Below are 18556 nucleotides of genomic sequence, written 5' to 3'. Positions count from 1 at the left end.
TTTTTTTTTTTTTTTTTTTTTTTTTTTTTTTTGTCTGAGACAGGGTCTTCCAGTAGCTCCTGCTGGCCTGGAACTTACTATGTAGATCAAGCTGGCTTCAATCTCACAGAGACTGCCTGCCTCCTGAGTGCTGGAATTAAAGGCATGCACTACCATAGCCAGCGTATTTTTTTAACCAGTTGGTTATGAAGGAGTGATAGTGCACACCTATAGTCCTAGCACTCACGAGGTAGGAAAATGATGAAGCTAACCTGGGCTACAGAAGACTTTCTCCAAAGTGTCAATTTATTTATGAATTTTCCATTTATCTTTCTGCTATAGATGTAGCCATTTTGCTCCACATGCAGGGAGGATGTGGGATTTCAAGGTGACTTACTGAGACATGCTATATCCTGGAGCATGTTGTATTTAAGTGATGTGTGTTTTGTATGTCTGGTCCAGTCGACTTTTAAAGTTGTGTAATACTGGGCACACACGACAGTGACACGGAAAGTGCAGGGGTGGAAACCCATGAAGCCAGCCCCTGAAGACCAGAACTTTGCCCCTGCCCAGTCTCTACAGGAAGTACCTCCACCCCTTTGCCTTACTTTGTATAAATCCTGTATAATTCATACTAGTGCTTGAGCTTCCTAAAAATGGCATTGTACTGTATAAGCCTCTGTACCTTTTTACTCGTTTCTGAGATTCATTCATGATGGCGTACAGGGATTCTGACAGCTATTCCTTAATCACTTATCCATCTGTTGAGGATGGACAGCTGAATGGTTGTAGCGTTTGTCAGTCTGTGTGGTTCTTATTTCCTACCCAGGAGCACCAAACTTGTGGGGGTCCAGTAGTCAGATCCTATCCAAGGAAGGCAGGCAGACTCTTCCTCCTCTACCCCAGTAGGGGCTATAGCTGAGTCTGTTGCAAACTGTCCTCACATTCCCTGGGCCCCAGCCCACTGCTGTTCCTACCAATTTTTCTCTTCTGCCTCCCTCCCTGCATCAGCTAGAGGGCAGAAAAGCTGGAAACAGTCTTCTTAGGGCAACAAGGCCATCAGTGTGCTCTCCGATGTCAAAGGCACTCAGAGCTCCCAAGCCTCTGCACACAATTCCTCCCTCCTTCCCCTGAAGCTCCCTGATAGGAACCCTCCTCCAGTGCTGCAGGGCAGGCCTTGGCAGCTAGCCGAGGATGCCAGGCACTCCCCTTGCTCCTTGGATGCCTCCCCGCTCCAGTTCTCATCTTTCCTGCTGCACAAGGAGGCCGCTGGGCAGGGCTTCTGGGCCCAGGGCAAGGAAGAGGGACAGTGAGCAGAGGCTCCTCCGGGCACAGCCTAGTACCTCCGAGGCCCTTGGCTGGGATAGGGTCACTTGACAGAGAGCTGGCTCCTTGCCCCAGGGCACACCCAGGGAAGGTGACATGGTGGCAAATGTCTCCAGGGCAAGCCTTGAGACACTTTGCAAAACAGCTCCACAGCTGAAGCCAACTTGGAAAATTCCAGGGAAAAGGAAATTTACCATAGTTCAGGAATAGCTGAGGCTTAGCTGGGAACATCTGAGCTTGATGTGGGGTCCTGAGAGCCATTTGTGGGCTGAGCTTCCAGTCCCAATGAAGGCATAGACAGCCCCAGCACAATGGAAAGACTCAGCCAGGCCCACCAAGAGGGAGTCCTTTAATAGATCGCACAGACAGGAGACATGACAGGCCGGCATCCTGCTTGTAGGCTCAGGCGCTCTGCCAGCAGATGCAATGGCATCCCCCCACGCAGGGTGGAGACGAGGTGGCTTAAAAAAACACAGCTGTACTAATTCTTCACTTTCACAGAAAAAGGGAACTTGGGGGAACAGCTCACTGGAGAATTTACACAGAGCTGAGTCTGAGAGCCCACTGTCCTCTCCCCACTAGAACCTCCCTTCAAACTGTCTGCACTCAAGAAGGGGCAAACACCACAGGGAAGGCCCAGGCTGGACCACAGAGGAACATGCTGACCTAAATAGCTGTCCCCTCCCTCTCCCAGCTGTTAGCATTTCTACACTATGTACATTGTTGTGCTTTATAGCCCCCCCACCCCAGCCTCTGCCTGAAGCTCAGGGTAGAGAGAAGAACCCCTGCACCACATACGGCTGGGTGGGAGTGCCAGGGCCCCCAAAGGCTGGCACTCTACATGGTCCTGAGGCTGCCAGATTCAGGCCACTGGAGCTGCAGGCCAAGGGTACAGAGCCAGACTCGCCAGCCGGCTCTTCTGAGGAGGAGCAGAAACAGAAAGGTCAATGCTGGACAAGATGCAGGCTGGGTGGGAGCAGGCAGGGTGGAAGGACAAGGTGCAAGGTCATGAGACTAGGGTATGGGGTGTACACACGCAGCTGGGCAGGGGATGGCAGGGCACCTCGGTAAGAACCGTTCTGTAGCAGTGAGGTTGGTGGAAGGAGGATGGTGAGGGCCACTGGCCTGAGGCCCCTCCAGAGCCAGGGTTGCTTCCAGTTCAGCAATGGCAGATCCTGGCTCAGGGTGTGTGCATGGGGAGGTTCGGGGAGGACTGCCAGGCATCCTGTAGGGTTGGGTGAGGAGGGAAGGCTGTGGTGACATCTTTGAGTGTGTCCCGCCGGGTCAGGGGTTAACACAGGATCAATTGTTCTCAAAGAGAGAGAGCAGGTCATCACTGCTGTTTGTGGGGAGGTCAGGTGGGCCCAAGTACGAGAGTAGTTCATCAGGGTTGGTCAGTTCTGGGAGCAACTGAGGACAAAGCAAACATGTTAGCAGCTTTGGTCTCTGACACATCACGTCCAGTGGTCATGCTTTCCTGGCAGTCCAGCCCTGTCCCCAGGCCCAGTGGGGATGCTAAGCTGCCTCCCCTGCCAAATGTTAGGAACTTGAGCAAAACCATCCACCTGCACGAAGCTGCCTGTATCTCCTCACCGAAAGACAAGAATAGCTCAGGACAGAGTCCTCAACTCTGCCAGGAGCCAAATGTATACCCGTGGTGGCACAGCTGTGTGCTGGAGATGCACAGGCCTGAGAGGGGATCCCCAGTGTGATTCCCAGGGGCCAAAGCAGGTGGTAGAACTCCAAGCCCCTAGGACTTCCTGCTCTGGGCTGCTTCTGATCTTTCTCATGTAGAACTTCAATGATTTCTATTATGGTCTAGGGACAGTCAACTGTCTTTCATGGTTGTCCTCACATACTACCTGTGTTGTCAAGAAGCAAAACTTGAACAAATGGACAGGTCCAGCTGGACTTTAAAGGACTATGCTGTGAGCTTCCCCTGACCCAGGCTTCTCTGGGGAGCCAAGGCACCAAAGCCCCTAGGAGCAGGTCACTCATTAATCACACAGGGTACCTGGCACCTGAAGACCATTTCAGGTATCCAATCTGTGTATAATAGAGCTGCATTTGGGTGATATTAACTGACAGGCTCTCTTGGAAGGCTGTCTTTCCTTCTATGAAGCAAGGTAAGTAGACTCAGGGACAATGGACAGACAAGCCCCTGGAAGTTCCCATATGCTTCCTAGCACAAGACCTGCTACTTACATCCAGAGCTGGTTCAGAGGCCTCCCCTGCCCCAGACATGTTGGGAGGCCCCATCATGGCCGTGGCAGGATTGAAGGCCAGTTCACTGATGGGTCCTGTACTCGCTTGGCCCAGGGGCTGCCGAGATGCAGGGGGAGGGTTTGGATGGTGTAGCTGGGGGCCTGGGGGAGGTCCAAGGTTGGGGGTGTGCAGCCCTGGTGGTCCAGGATTGTGGGCTGGGTCTAAGTGGCCTGCTGGTGCCATCTGAGGATGGATAAAAAAAATTGTTAAAACAGCCCAGGAGTTCCCTGAGGAGACCCCTACCTCTTGGGTCTTTGGGTATAGCACTGACCTGTCCTGGGAGGCAGGGAGCAGATTTCTCTGGAGTTAGTAGGCTGCTGGGAATGTCAGACTGGTAGGAGATAGGGGGTGGCCCCTGGGTGAACTCAGCAAGGTTTGGGGTGCTGGGTGTGGTGGATGAGAAAGACTCTGGGAAGGTTCCAGGACCCAGGAAGTTAGAACCTAGAAGAAGAGTCAGGTCAGGAGGCTGACACTGGCAGAGGTGCTGGAAAGGGAGGTTGCCTATGGCATGGGTCAGATATGCCCATCACTAGCAGTGAATCTACATTTCATCACTGCTAGGGGCTGAACCTGTACCAGTCCTAGGAGTGGAGGCCTCAGGGGTGATGGAATGGGACCCACCACATGAAAGTCTACCATGTTGGGTGGGTCCTTGATGGACACCCAAGATGGGGCCAATCCATGGAAACAGTCCAGCAAAAAGTCTCTTACTCCAAACCAGAGGGAAAGGGTGGAGGCCTCACATGCCTACTTCCTAGGACCAAAGCCCCGACCGCATCCCCACCATGCGGAGACAGGACGTGGAGGACAGGCAGCCTCAGCATGCTTTGGGTGGATACACTTCTTAACTGTGTGGCAGCAACATTGCCAGAATCTAGGAGGCTGATCTGGGGAGGACAAGTTATTTGCCCAGAGTCACCTGAGGTTCAAGCCTGCGTATGCTATACTCACCCTGGCTGGGGTAGTCGCTGGGGGCAGGGGCCGAGGGGGGCTGCAAGGGGGCAAAGGGGGCAGCGCCGGGGCCCAGGGCTGCGATCATCTCCATCACACTGGGCATGAGCACATGGGCGGGGCTCACAGTGCGGCAGCGCTTTAGCACTGGCCCATCCGGCTCTTCCTTGATGTGTAGGTCGGGCTTCACAGGCACTGGCTTCCAGCTGCACGTGGGGTCGATGGTGATCTCCTCATAGTCTGAGCTAAGCAGGGACACATGGGAGCGGTCATTCATTCCCGACCTGCCCAGCACCTGCTGCCTCACTCAGTTGTCAGGAAGTTTCCAACCATACCCTCCACTCAAAGATTCTGCTTCTCAGAACCTTCAGGGTACTTAGCAGATGCTGGGCCTGGGACTGAGGTGCAAGGGTTGGGACTCTGGCCTGGAGTGGAGCTGCTTCATGGTGGGATGAGGCCCAGAAGACTGCACTTATTCCAGGGCTGCCCTCTGGTGGCCACAGATGCAGGGGTGGCATCAAGAAGACACTTACTTTTGAATGTAAATCAGGATGCCTAGCATGTACTGGTCCACCTCCAGGCCCTCCAGCAATGCTGTCTTGCTGTAGAAAGCAAAGGAAACTGGTTCAGAGGTGTAGCCCAACTCATGTTGGGTGCAGGGACTTTCATTTCTCCAGCCCAACCACCTGTGTGAGGTAACTCTGCATAGAGACCCTCTGTGTGCAGCAACTGTCTATGGTATGTATCAGGTGACCCTGGAAAAGGCTCTAAGGTAGCCCTGTGCAAGGGGATGCTGTGAAAGACCACCCAGTAGGAGGTTTCTTCCCTAAGATGGGCTTCCCTGGTCTGTGCTGGGGACTAATTCTACCAGGCTTGAGCATTTGCTGGTATTGTTTGAAGTTTCACCCATAAAGGCCTATGAGGAAGTAGCAGCTCTCCCCTTATCACACAAACTCACTTGCACACGGGGCACCTCCAGGTCCCCCGCTCACAGTTGAGCTGTAAGTACGACTCCAGGTCAAAGCACTGCAGAAAGATGAGGAGACAGGGTTGTCTCAGCATGGGTCAGTGGAGGAAGGCATTTAGGTGCCCTGTCTACTGAAAAGCGTGACTTATTTAGGTGTGTATTTGAGATACCACATAAAGACTTTCACTGCAACATCCTCCTAATAGATCAAGCTTGGGACAGACTTCCCAAGCACTGCCTTCCCTAGCACTGTCATGCTCTAGGACCAAAGCAAGGACCAGGCAGCTGTACTGATAGAGAACCCTCTGAAGGTGTTAAAAGGAAAAATGGGGCTGGGGATGCAGTTCAGCTGTAGAGTGCTTGCCTAGCATGCATGAAGTCCTAGGTTCAATCTCTAGCACCACCACCAAGAAAGGGGGTGCCCACTGTGCGAAGGAGTACATACCACTGTGTAACCAGAAGGGAGCATGCAGTTACTTGGCTAACACAGGGTATTTCTGCAAAGACAGGAACTCTAAAAGTGGGAAGGAAGAAGGCTGCACCCACATTCTTATGCCTTTGAAAAATGAAATACCAAGACTGCAGGAAGCAGTAAAATACTGGGACAAACTGTGATTATAGATTGAAGGAATAAGACATCTTAGTGAGGAAGCAGGGCAGCCAGGTCCCTTGGTTCCTGTGGCAGGCCTGCCTTTTGGACTGACAGCTGAGGTACTCAGATTCCATCTACTCCCATCTACCTCAGAGGATGAAGCTACAGTGTCAGATCAAAATATTATTATTTTTTTAAAGCCTGGCATGGTGGTGCCTGCTTGTAGTCCCAGCACTTGGGAGCTTCAGAGACTGAGGCAGGAAGATCAGGAGTTCAAGGTCATCCTCTGCTCATAGCCTGGGCTACTGCTGTCTCAAAACAACAACAAAATCTGAGATGGGGGACTGGAGAGAGGGCTTAGCAGTTAAGAGCGCTGGCTGCTCTTGCAGAAGACCTGGGTTCTGTTCCCAGCACCCACATGGTGGCTAACAACCATTTTTAACTCCAGTTCCAGGGGATCCAACCCTCTCTTATAGCCTCTGCAGGCATTGCACAGCATGGGTGTACTTACATACATGCAAACAAAACACTCATACACATAAAATAAAATCTGAGACAGGTTCTCACTATGTATTCTAGACTGGCTTCAAACTTGATCTTCCTGCCTCAGCCTCCTGAGTGCTGGGATTACAGGTATATAACATTGTTAACAGGCTCAATATATTTTTCTAAGTTGTTGATAAACATCTGTTTTTGTTTGAAGCATTAAAGAGTATAACTTTGAACAACATTATATATGTTTCAGTTGGGTGTACTGACAGAGGCAGAATTCCCTGATCATGAGGCATGTATTATTATCCTTAAATGCTATCAAGCAGTTTTCTCAAATCATGTTCCAATTTAGACTCCACTCAATACTGGGTCAGTTTTCTGGTTGCTCCACAAGGTCAAAATATTTTAGAGGAAAGAAATTTCAACTAGGGTCCACAGGAACCACCCACCTGTATGTGGCGACAGTCGTGACCACGGGCAGGGAGCTGGATCCTGCGGAAGGTGATGGGGCACTTCAGGGACACCTTGATAGCCGTCTGCTCCACCCCATCCTCTCCATTGGGCCCAGGGGTGCCAGGGATGGTGCCGCTACTGAAGTTCCGCTTTACTGACATTGACAGGGGAAAGGACTTGAGTAAAGGGTCTTGGACACAGTGAGGCTGTGAACTGGTATGCCAACCAGGGACCCAGTCACTGCTCAATCAGTAGCTTCAAGGGGTCACCTAGAGGTAACCAGTGCCTCAGGGCAAAGCCACTGGCCTGAGTGGAGAGAGCTTGTGTGACTGGGGATGTGCCACACAGAACAGTGTTCAGCCTGGGCGTGGCCCCAGTGGCTGGGGGTAGGGACCACTCACTCTTGGTGATGCAGTGCTCAGCTGGCAAGAGGCGCTTCTTGAGAAGGCCCTGGAGCACAGAGCGGACAGACGGACGGTGTACCAGCTGGAGCACGAAGAGGTGGGACTGGAAGAGAGTAAGGGATGTTATATTGTGGGTTTTGGATAGAAAGGGTGGTATGTAATTTAGAGAGGCATGATCAGAAGGAAGAGTTATGTCACAGGGTGCCAGGGAGGGAGAGGGGAGGTTCAGGGTGGGAGAGTCTACACTCCTGGCAGCTAGGCCCAGTCCTCCTGAGTGTTGACACACAGGCAGTGGACTTCCCTGCTTCTCTCCTGTGAGCTTGGGTAACCCCAGCCTCAATTAGGGGCTATAAGCACTCTCCATGCTATGCTCTCTCCACAGCATTCTGTACAACCACCATCTAGTTTTCCCATCTGACACAATCACCTCAAGCCCCCTGCAAGCCCCGCTGCTTATGGCATCCACTCTTCTGCCTGGATCTAACTTAAAACTTCCTAAGACTCACATGACGCATGGTATCTATACTGCTCCATCTCCAGGCCCTTCAACCAAGGTGGCTACTGGCAGACATGTAGCTCATGGTCTATATGGGATCCCATCTACTGGAACCCGGGGAGAGGCCTGCCCAGCTGCTGGTGGAATGTCGTCCCTGAGCTTTTTGTGCAGTTTGGTTTTTCTTATATAATTAATGTATGCATTAAATCTGTTGAACTTAATAATCTAACTGTAAAAACAAGATATATTTAACTGGATTCCTTTTGTTTTCTTTTGAGACAGGGTCTCCCTGTAGCCCTAGTGGAATGGAACTCATTATGTAGACCAGGCTGGCCTGGAACTCACAGAGATTTGCCTGCCTCTGCTTTCTGGGTGCTGAAATTAAAGGTGTGCATCACCACGCCCAGTGAAAAACAACATCTTGTTCTTGGATAAAGTCCCTCACCCCATAAGCTGGGCGTGGTGGCGCACGCCTTTAATCCCAGCACTTGGGAGGCAGAGGCAGGCAGATCTCTGTGAGTTCAAGGCCAGCCTGGTCTATATAGTGAGTTCCAGAACAGCTGGGGCTACAGGGAGACCCTGTCTCAAAAAGACCAAAACACAAAACAAAACAAAAGTCCCCACCCCTGCCTCAGGCCCTCAGGAAAGATGGTGATCTGGGTGGCGCTACTGTTGGCCCCAGACCCTGACCATGCCAGACCCTGACCATGCCCCTAGACACCCACACAGCAGCAGGCGGTGACGGTGATCTGGATGGTATTTCGACCAGGCTGGCAGACGTGCTTCAGGTAGAGGGGCTTGTGTGAGGTCTTGTTGTCTCCACGCTCGATGGTGAGGGGTGTGGCGTTGACGCTGACCTGCACGGATGCTGGCCAGTTGGTGTTCATCTGCCGGTCTTCATGGTGATAGCACTTGAACTGCAGCTCCAGGTCAGGCCTACCAGAGAAGAGGGTGATGGCAGCCCACTCTTTTTGCAAGCAGGACTGAGGAACAGAACAGAATGGTAGCAGGGCTCACCTCAGCATCAGGGTCTTATAGACAGAGTCTCGGAGCTGGAAGACGTGGTTGCTCACAGCCAGGTTGTGTTGCAGGCGGAAGGGCTCCAGGACTACCCCATCTCGTACTGGGAAGGTCAGGCGCAGCTCATCACAAGGGCCACTTCCTGGGAACAGAGGCATGCTGGCTATGAGGTGAGTGCCCCACCAGGGGATCTTCACTGTCAAGGAGCACCTCTGCACCCTGGAGCCCTTAAGCACCCTGTAGGAGTCTCTCAGTCCCGATTTCCCCAGCCACTCTAGCCTTGACGTGGCTGTTGTCCTGAAAAGGAACACTCACCAGAGGGTGAAGGGTGCAAGGAGCTGAGGCCTGGCTTGAGGTCAGGCAGGAAGGGAGACTTGACCTCCTGGCTTGGGGACATGTAGGGAACACTGCTGCTAGGCGTCATGGGTGGTGTGGGATTCCCCGGCAGTGGGGAGCTGGGATAGCCAGGGATGGAACGTGAAGGCTGTACAAGTTGAGCAGAAACAGTCAAAGTAGAATGGCAGGGTTGGGAGGATAAAGTCTGTGCATGGAGAATCCCCGGGAACCATCAGAACACAGTGGCAGGAGGCAGCCCTGGGGCGCTGGGCAGGGGTGCCTGCTCTTCTTCGGCCTGGGTACCCTCTTTTCATATGCCCACCCTGTGAGCCTCCCGGCCCATCCACCCTGCAAAGCCCCGTACCCCACTCAGGCCAGGCTGGCTGTAGCTGACGCTGCCCCCGTTGAAGCTGGCGCCCTGCCCGTTGAACTGCTCTGTGGGCTGCAGGAGAGAAAACTGAGTGTGCCTGGGGCTCCATTCTGCCCTCCATTGGCCCCCTAGGCCTGATCCTAGACTCCTACCACACACCAGGGTGCTGATCTGTGCATTATCTATACTCCCTTGTACTTCTCCCTACAATCTAGAAGGAACATTACTGATTTCATAATGTAAAACATTACCACTATAGAAAGGGAGTAAGTAACTCTCCAAGTCAAGAAGGGCTAGAAAGACATAACACCTCTGTCTTCCCCTTTTCTTTTTCTTTTGGTCTTCCTTTTTTTTGAGACAGGGTCTCCCTGTAGGCCCAGCTGGCCTGGAACTCGCTGTGTAGACCAGGCTGGCCTTGAACTCACAGAGATCCACCTGCCTCAGTCTCCCAAGTGTTGGGATTAAAGGCGTGCACCACCATGCCCAGCCTGTCTTCCCCTTTTCAACCTCATCATGCTACCTCGCCTACTCAGGCTCCCAGTGAGGTGTGCTCCATCCTCCATGTGCCCAGATGGGGTGTACTGCCAAGCAGAGAGGGCTTGTCCCTTAAATGGGAGTGGAGTGCACAGTTCCATAAAAATTGTGAGGATGGTTTGGATGCCTGCTTGCTGCTCCCTACACCAAACAGCCATGAAGAAATCTATATCTATATGGCAGAGGTTCCTTTCAGAGTCAGACCCCTCACCCTGAGAACTGTTCTTGCACTGGCTAGGATCCCCTAGCCAGCCTGGTACTCCTGAAGGGCAGGACTGCCTAGCGGTCCCCATCAGTCCTGTGGCACTTAGCCTAGCACAGGTCCAAGAGATCCAGTCCTACCTTGTAGTGCAGTCCTGTAGGACCAGGTGCAGAGAGGGACTGGCCCATGCCCTGCTGCAAGGGCAACCTGTGTCCAGGGTAAGAGGAGGAAGGGGCAGGGGGCTGCCCAGGGCCAGAAGCATACTGAGCAGCGGTAGGTGCAAACTGGCTTCCTTGCAGGTACTGCTGCCCTGGATACACCTGAGAAGAAGCAGATGCCCAGGGGGAAACAAAGATTTCAGGGGGATGTTTTGCTGTGCACAAGTCTGGCGGGGGTGAGGGGACGGAGGGGTGGGAGGGCCTTCATGATCCTGCTGGGCACAGGTAGCTCTCTCCCAGTACAGAAGTCACCCTTACCACTGCTCTGAATCATCATCCAGGGACCCAGGCTGAGCAAACAAGACACTCACCTCTGAGTAGGCTCTCTTGACCCCCTGTCGGGGTAGTGGCTGGGCCTGAGGAGGCCCAGGGTACCCATGCTGAGGCAGGCGCTGCCCTGCATACAAGGGTGTCATGCCTGCTGCCCGAGTGGGGTTCATTGTCATGGAGGAGAGGCCAGAAGGACCCATCATTCCTCCCATGCTGGAAGGGCTCATGCCAGGAGGGACGCTGGGTCCTCGGGGACCTCCATGCTGCAGAAACTGGCTGTTAAAAGACTGACCAGTGCTCATCTGGGAAGAAAAAAGAGGAACCGTCCAGGACCCACTACTAAAGGGCTCCAAAAATGGGTACATGGTCCACTGCTTCAGTGGGCATGTACTGCTTTCAGCTGACCCCACAGTCCTCCCTCTTTCCTGCTTCTGTTTCAATGGCTTCATCAGCTCCTGGCACATTACACACTTATCTTCGGAACCCACTGCCTTGCCAAGTCCACTAGACTCACCCATACTGGCCACCACATGGAAGGAGTTGGAAGGGGCCTTACCGCTCCATACTGGCTTAGCTCCTGGCTCTGCTTCTCTTGTAGGGCAGCCACAGTGGCTGTGGCTGTGGCAGTGGCGGTGGCCGCGGCAGCAGCCATGGCAGCTGCAGCTGCTGCTTGTGTGAAGTCAGTAGAGGGTCGTGCAGCATGTGAGGGGAGGCCCAGGCCCCCAGGACCACCCGCATACCTGCAGGAGACACAGGACCGCCTCACTCTCTACAAAGGCTTACTCTGGGGACACAGAGCATTAAGCGGAAGCCCATTCTTTCCAGACCCTCCAATGTGACTATTGGAGACAGCAGAGAAGCAAAAGGCAACATCCATCCATTCTGAGGTACCTGCCAGGCTGACGGTTTCAAGTCACTGGCCAGAGGAGAGGTTCTGCTTACCCAGTGGTGAAGCTGGGGCCCCCAGGATAGCCCCCACGACCATACACGCCTTGCTGTACGTAGCCCTTGCTAGCACCACCTTCAGCAAACGCCTGCTGTCCCAGGCACTGCGGGGAGGTCAAGGCAGAGCTGCCACCTGCCACACCAGGCATCATAGAGCCACCAGGGGGGCTTCCTGCAGGGCCCATAGGGTTCCCCAAAACCTACAAGGAAGTGGGAATCACCAAAGGGAACCAGCCAAACCACCTTCTTCAAGCCACAGCTCTAACATGCTAGATGCCAAGAGATGCCTGCCAAGTTGGGGAGGACCAGAGTGGGGAAGGGTGGCCGCCCACAGGTCTGGTTGGAGTGGTCTATGTAGGCCAGGGGAAAATGGCAGAAGAAATCCCATGGCAGTGCAGAAGAAACGCACCTAGGGAGTTGAGTCCCTCAGGAAGCCTCAGCTTCACGCTCCAGTCAGGCTCACTGGCCCCTTGTACTTGGAGCCTGAAGATGGTATAAAGACCACCAAGGCTCTGGCTCTTGAGGGGTGGGGCAGGAGAACCCACGTGGATGCTCACCTGGCTCTGTGTTGCGTTGCCAACTCCCCACACAGTAGTAACCACAGACAGTGACCCGGCTGGCTGAGTGGCGCTTTGTTGCCAAGGCACAGACTCGTACGCAAATGAACCATCACTACAGGGAGAGGAGTTGGTGAGGCAGGATCAGGAGGCCACAGGTACCCGAGAGCCCAGGGCTTGTGAGAGGCAGGGCACAGACTCCCACACTCACCCATGTGGCGTGGGGGGCAGGGCAGGTTTCATGGGGTTCATGGAGTTCATTGGCAACGGAGCAGCCTACAGGCCCAGTGTGCTGGAATTTATCTGGGAGTTGCTGCTCTGGATGCTGGACAGGAGGGCTCAGATGCAGCAGGAGACCCTTTCTGTAGAATGGACAGAGCCAGGGCTGCCAGCCTGCCCCTTCTCTGCAAAGGATGGTTCCAGTAGAGGGCAGGGCAGTGCAGGTGGCTGATGTCAGCCCAGAATTCAGCATTTCTGACAAAGGCCCACCTTAAGCCACTAAACCAACCCTAGAAGACAGCTTTCTGATTTCAAATACTTTCCATATACCCTCTCCCATACCCTATCCATGTAAAGCCAGGAACCTCTCAGAAGACCCTGGAATGGAGGACAGAGGGCCGATTGGGGTAGCACCTATTCAGAGTCTGGGAGCAGAGCCAAAGTGTTCTTGAGGTAGGGGCTGGGAAGGTCAGGAAGCAGATGCAGGACAGCCATCCATCCAGCAGCTTGGCCTTGGGGAGGCTGCACGGACACTGCTGTAGCAGGACACAGGCACCAGCCCAGTCCCTGACTGGCAGCTCTCTCCCCTACCAAGAGGGTGGCAGAAGGACTTCAGACCAAGGGACCTTCAAATTGACCAGATGCCATGGGAGGAGCAGGTATGTGTGTGTGTCCCTGAGATTATTAATATGGGCATTGACACTGGGTCAAACAAGCAATCCTGGCCTCCAGAGACCCATCTGCGACAATCATGAGTATCAACAGGACAGGGACACACATGGCCCAACAGGTGGAGGGGTGGTGGGTATCCACAGACACAGCAAGGCCCCTGATGTCACTGATGTTTTTCAGTGGGGGTGAGGGCATGCTAAACCAGATCTACTAGTGAATCAGGAGAGGTTATGGCAGACAAGACCAATGTACTGGTGCCAAAAGACTACTGCTCACTGTGCTGGGTCTATACTCCCATGGAGTCACTGAGACATAGGCGTGACCACACCTCCAGGATACTTCCAAGTACCACACTGCCACATGCAAGTCCCTTCCTGAGACAGGCCCTGCCCCTGGACTGATCATTCTCAGAACCTCATTCATATTAGTTTGGTCCTGACGTACCCTGAACCACCTGCATGTCCACCTCTGTTTGGCCTGTCAACAGGAGCCCACAGGCTGCATGTGGTGGGCACTTCATTCCTGAACCTCTCTGTCTTGGTGAGGGCTGCCACACATGTCTTTTGAAACATGCTGGACTCTGGTGGTTTCTGTCCGGCCACTGAGCACTCACAGAATGCTCTCTTGTCTAAAAGAGAGGGGGACTCCAGCATCCAGCTAGCCCTGGGGCAAACATTTCTGTTTCAGAGCTCAGCACAGACTTGGAGTTTCTGCATGAGCAGGCCACATACCCAAGACCCCAAAGCAGGTGAGGACAAATAAGAACAGGGGGATTGTGCTCATGTCTGGGCAACCTTGGGCTTCTGTTGGTCCTTCCCACACCTAGCACCAGCCCTGGAAGGGAAGGAACTATCTGGGGGTTGCTGCTCTGGTGGCTGGACAGGAGGGAAAGGACAGGAGTTCAGATGTCCCTAGAAGGGGCAAAGAAGTGGGGAGATGCTCCATCCATAGGAGTCAGGCCCCTAGTCTTCAAGGGAGCTAAACTTGATTCTAAGCCCCTACCAGACCAACAGCCACACGAATACTCCAAAAGAACAAAAGCAACTCAACAGAGGAAGGACAGCTTCTTCGATAAACAGTACAGGAGCAACTAGACTTCTACAGTTAAACAAATTGCAAACACAAAAAAATGTGAGGGTTGGGGGATGGAGGGTATATCTCAGCTTGATTCCCAACGCAACAACAACAGATCTGCAGTTTATATTGAAATGAACTCAAAATGAACTAGATCCTGGGTCTAAACGTACAATAGAAAACTTTAGGAAAAGGCAGAGAAGTAACTATGGGATCTAGGTCAGTTTCTTAGACTCAACACCAAAAGGCACAACCCACAACAGAAAACAAAAATTGGTAAACTGAACTTAAAATTAAAAATTTTTCTTCTGTGAAAGATCTGCTAAGAAGATTAAAAGACAAGCTACAGATTGGGAGAAATGTTTGTAAGCCACATGTCCCAAAGATGCAAGGTCCATAATGTGCAAAAAATCCTCAAAACATAATCCAAGAAGGAAAGCACAGGACACACAGAGAGATACTTCTTCAAAGAGGATGTACATGGCCAATAAACCATGAAAAAATGCTTAGCTTCACCCAGCAGCAGGGAAACACAAATTAAAACTGCAAGGAAATATTGTTATGCATATGTCAGAATGTTTAAAATAAAAAATAGTGACACCACAAAACGCTGACAAAGGAGATTAGACCTCTGACTCATTACTGGTGAGAATGTAAAAATGGCACAGCCACTCTAGAAAAGATGGGCTATTTCTTATAAAACTAAGCCTGTGGCTGCCACGATACAACCCAGCAACTGCACTCCTGGGCACATAACTCAGAGAAATGTCAACTTATATTCACAGAAAAAGCTATACATGGATGTTTTTATCTGTTTTATTTGTCACAGCCAGAGACTGGAAACAGCCCAAATGTCCTTCAACAGATGAATAGTTAAACCAACTGAGGGACACCCATAGCTTGGATGCCAAAAAAACAAACTACTGATAATATACCCCAACCCATGCTAGATGAGTTTCTCAGCAACTATACTGAGTACAAAAAGCCAATCCCCAAAGCTACATATTGTATGATTCCTTCATCAGCCTTTAAAAAAAATATTTTATGTGTATGAGTATTTTCTCTGTATGTATGTAAGTGCATTATGTGCATGCAGTTCCTTCAGAGGTCAGAAGAGGGCATCAGATCCCCTGGAGCTGGAACTGCAGACAGCTGCCGCTTGGGTTCTGGGAACCAAACTCTGCAAGAGCAGCAAGTGCTCTTAACTGCTGAGCCATCTCTCTAGCCCCCAGTTGGCATTTCTGACATACTAAAATGAGGGAAATTATGAACAGGTTGATGGTGGCCAGGGAAAGGGTAGGGATGATAATCTTTCCATTTCTATAATTTTAGCAGAAGGGAGACAGGTGTGAATATAAATCTACAACAGAAAGGCTCCTCTGGACTGTATCAATGTGGTGTCCTGAGGTGATAGTGTACTACAGTTTTGCAAAATGTTACTATTTGGGAGAGACTGGGAAGGATACCAAAAACCTCTGCTTCTTTTTATAATTGCATACAGCTACAATTCTCTCAAAACTGAAGCCAAATCTGGGTGTGGTGGCCCATGCCCTGTAACCCCAGCACTGGGGAGGTAGAGACAGGAGGATCAAGAGTCAAGGTGAGCCTTATCTACATGGTAAGTTCTAGGTCAGCCTGGGTTACATGAATCAGGTCTTAAAACAACAACAAAACATTAGCTGAGTATGGCTGTGCCTGCCTGAAATCATAGTACTTGGGAGGCTGAGGCAGAAAGACTGCAAGTTCAAGGCCTGCCTAGGTTACACATTATCCCAATAGGAAAAAAAAAAAAATTACAAAACCACTAGCAGCAGCCCTGTCTCTGAAAGGCTCTGGTGATCCAAAGCTGGTTGGGTTGGGCCAAGGCCACTTTACTGTCCCAAGAAGCACAGGGAAGGAAACCAGGTTGGCTGGGAGGGAGGCAGGCAAGCCCTTGCCTCATTTCAAGCCACCCAGGGCAACAGCTCCCCAACTTCTGGCCGTCCCAGTCAGCTGTCAGGCTGGTGAGACAGGCTGCTGGCCCCACCCACGGTCAGCAGGGCGGGCTAGGGCCTGAGACTTTATTTCTAACACACTTGCTACTATTGACCACAGTTTAAGAGCCTCAGATCAAGGAAATGCAGAGATCTGGGAAGAAAAGAGAAGGGCAGGTGTGGGGTGGGGAGGCACCCACAGCAGGCTTCGTCACATGGGTCTGGGGAATTCCACCCTCAGTACCTCTCTGCTGTGGACAGAGACCACAGACATTTCCAGTTCCCCCTGAGCACTCTGCTGTGTACTAGGAGGAGTTCCTGCTTGGCTCCTGAACTCACATCTCAATATGTACCTCTGAGGGAAGTCCCTAGCCCCCAGGTCTGCTATTTTGTGGACCCTCCCTCTGCTCCTGATCACAGGGAGGATTTCTGAGTATGAATCCTCTTCCCACCTTCTGGTTCCAAGGCAGGGCTAGAATGGAGGCTCAGACTCTGTATGCCGACTCCAGCTGGAAGCCAGGGAGCTGCTCTGACTTGAAGTCAGTCTAGGAGGCCATAAGGCTTTCTGAGGGGGAGAGGTCACATCTTCCTTCAGGCACAGAGCTTCAGAGAACTTGCTTTCCAGTTGTCCCAGAGTAGCCACACCCCAAGTCTCCTGGCTCCATTCACCTCTCTACTTGCTTGAGCAGCTAGAAACAAGACCAGTAAGTGGGCCCCACGCTAAGCCAACATCCGTGCACAGGCCACCCTTTCTCAATAGCTCACAAAGCATAGTTCGCTGCCTCCAAGGTTAGGCCACAACTCAAGAAGCTGGGATCAGAAGGTTTCAAAGAAATGACAGTTCCAGAGAAGGGTGAGGTAGGAAACACCTGTATACTTAGCTACTAAGGAGGATGGAGCAGGAAGATCACTTAAGCCCTGGAGTTCAAAGCAACACAAAAAGATCACATGATGGCGGGTAGGGGGAGGGAAGGAAGATATGACAGTTCTGCAGTGTGGCAGGAGCAGGGTCTCTTTTACCAAAAGGAGGGTAGTAGAGTACTCAAATGGCTAGAAGTCCTACCTGCCCCCGTGAGGCTACAACACTGCCTGGCCTCAGTGTGCAGCTAACTGTTGAAGAACTACAGGAATGAGCATTTACCAATGGCTCAAAGGACAACTGAAGTCTGGCTTCGGTTTACACTGCATAATTGGGAATTTGGAGGCCACCAAAGAACCCAGGACATATGACTGCCTTTATGTCATCAGCCCTTGGGGATCAGTCCCAGTCATGAGGATGCTCCCTTAACATGTTGGGCCTGTCCTTCAGAAATCCTCACCTGCTTCTCATGTACCTCCAGCCTTGCAACCACTCCACCCCCAAGCCAGGGTGACAACAGCGTTCGGTCAGTTCTGGTGGGTAAAGTTAAGCTTCTGTGCCTGTTATCATTCACAAGTGTCAAGGGATGCCCTTCATTCTGCCTTGCCAGGACTTGGTGAGTCTGTGCTCACTCTAACTACATCTACTATGGTCTTAGATCAAGTCATGTGTTCTATTTGTGTCCCCGTGAAATTTTCTGGAATAATGATGACTTAAAGATATCATCACCGGTTGTCTCTAACTACTCTAGGGAAGATAAGGGCAGGGGAGGGGAGTCGGGGCAGGGTGACAAGCAGGGCATGGAGGGAAGACAGGACAGGTGGAGGGCAGTGGGAAAAGGATACCCTGACGTAACAGGATACCTGAGGAGACACTGGGCACCTGGGGTGGGGGGCTCAGGGCACCAAGGCGGACAAGGAATCTCAAGAGAGTAGGGCACCCTTGTGCCTGAGCTTCAGTTTGAAAAAGGATGTCCCCGTCAAAAATCTGTCTAGGGGCTGACAGGTCAGCGTCCTCAGCCCAGCAGCTCCTCCTCCAGCCAATAACGGCCTCCAAAGGCGCCCCCATCACCCAGATGGTGGGCATGTAAGTGGAAACCGAGGGGCGCACCGTCAAGGTGAGACTGCCCCGCTTCAGAGCTGGATCGACAGGCTGGGGAGAGGGCCCGATCAGCCTCCTCCGTTCAGGATGGCCCCTGAAGGCCACTTACACCCCTCAGCCAACCCCAACAAAGGCTCCAGGGGAGGGGTGAGGGACCCTGACAGCCACAGAGCCGAACATGCCCGACACCTGGACGTCTGAGGCAGGTACTGGTAGGTTGGCAGCAGAGTCCGACCTGGCCGGAACCTCCTCCGGGCGCCCCGGGACCAGCCGCACCTGCC

General features: G+C 52.3%; 1 protein-coding gene across 4 annotated transcripts in view; it reads right to left on the bottom strand.

The window, feature by feature from the left end:
- Positions 1 to 1635: 1635 nt before the first annotated feature.
- Zmiz2 (zinc finger MIZ-type containing 2) overlaps positions 1636 to 18556 on the bottom strand; it is a 17793-nt gene continuing 872 nt past the window's right edge. Inside the window, exons 2-19 of one of the 4 annotated variants that reach the window (XM_008834088.2) lie at positions 12589 to 12739; positions 12378 to 12492; positions 11818 to 12020; positions 11432 to 11615; positions 10917 to 11177; positions 10528 to 10707; positions 9646 to 9723; positions 9261 to 9429; positions 8943 to 9087; positions 8651 to 8861; positions 7427 to 7532; positions 7022 to 7179; positions 5480 to 5547; positions 5055 to 5123; positions 4522 to 4766; positions 3842 to 4011; positions 3511 to 3753; positions 1636 to 2715 (exon numbers count right to left, since the gene is read on the bottom strand). In XM_008834088.2, coding sequence (XP_008832310.1) covers positions 2608 to 2715; positions 3511 to 3753; positions 3842 to 4011; positions 4522 to 4766; positions 5055 to 5123; positions 5480 to 5547; positions 7022 to 7179; positions 7427 to 7532; positions 8651 to 8861; positions 8943 to 9087; positions 9261 to 9429; positions 9646 to 9723; positions 10528 to 10707; positions 10917 to 11177; positions 11432 to 11615; positions 11818 to 12020; positions 12378 to 12492; positions 12589 to 12638 — 2763 coding nt within the window. In that variant the 5' untranslated portion in view covers positions 12639 to 12739 and the 3' untranslated portion in view covers positions 1636 to 2607. The remainder of the gene's footprint in view (positions 2716 to 3510; positions 3754 to 3841; positions 4012 to 4521; positions 4767 to 5054; positions 5124 to 5479; positions 5548 to 7021; positions 7180 to 7426; positions 7533 to 8650; positions 8862 to 8942; positions 9088 to 9260; positions 9430 to 9645; positions 9724 to 10527; positions 10708 to 10916; positions 11178 to 11431; positions 11616 to 11817; positions 12021 to 12377; positions 12493 to 12588; positions 12740 to 18556) is intronic. The other 3 variants (XM_017798433.2, XM_008834089.2, XM_017798434.2) reach the window with 3 other exon arrangements.

Source organism: Nannospalax galili, unplaced genomic scaffold, assembly GCF_000622305.1.
Source record: "Nannospalax galili isolate Female #2095 unplaced genomic scaffold, S.galili_v1.0 scaffold996, whole genome shotgun sequence".
Lineage (NCBI taxonomy): Eukaryota > Metazoa > Chordata > Mammalia > Rodentia > Spalacidae > Nannospalax > Nannospalax galili.
Note: the sequence above shows the minus strand (reverse complement) of the source record. Positions and strands in the feature narration are given on the sequence as shown.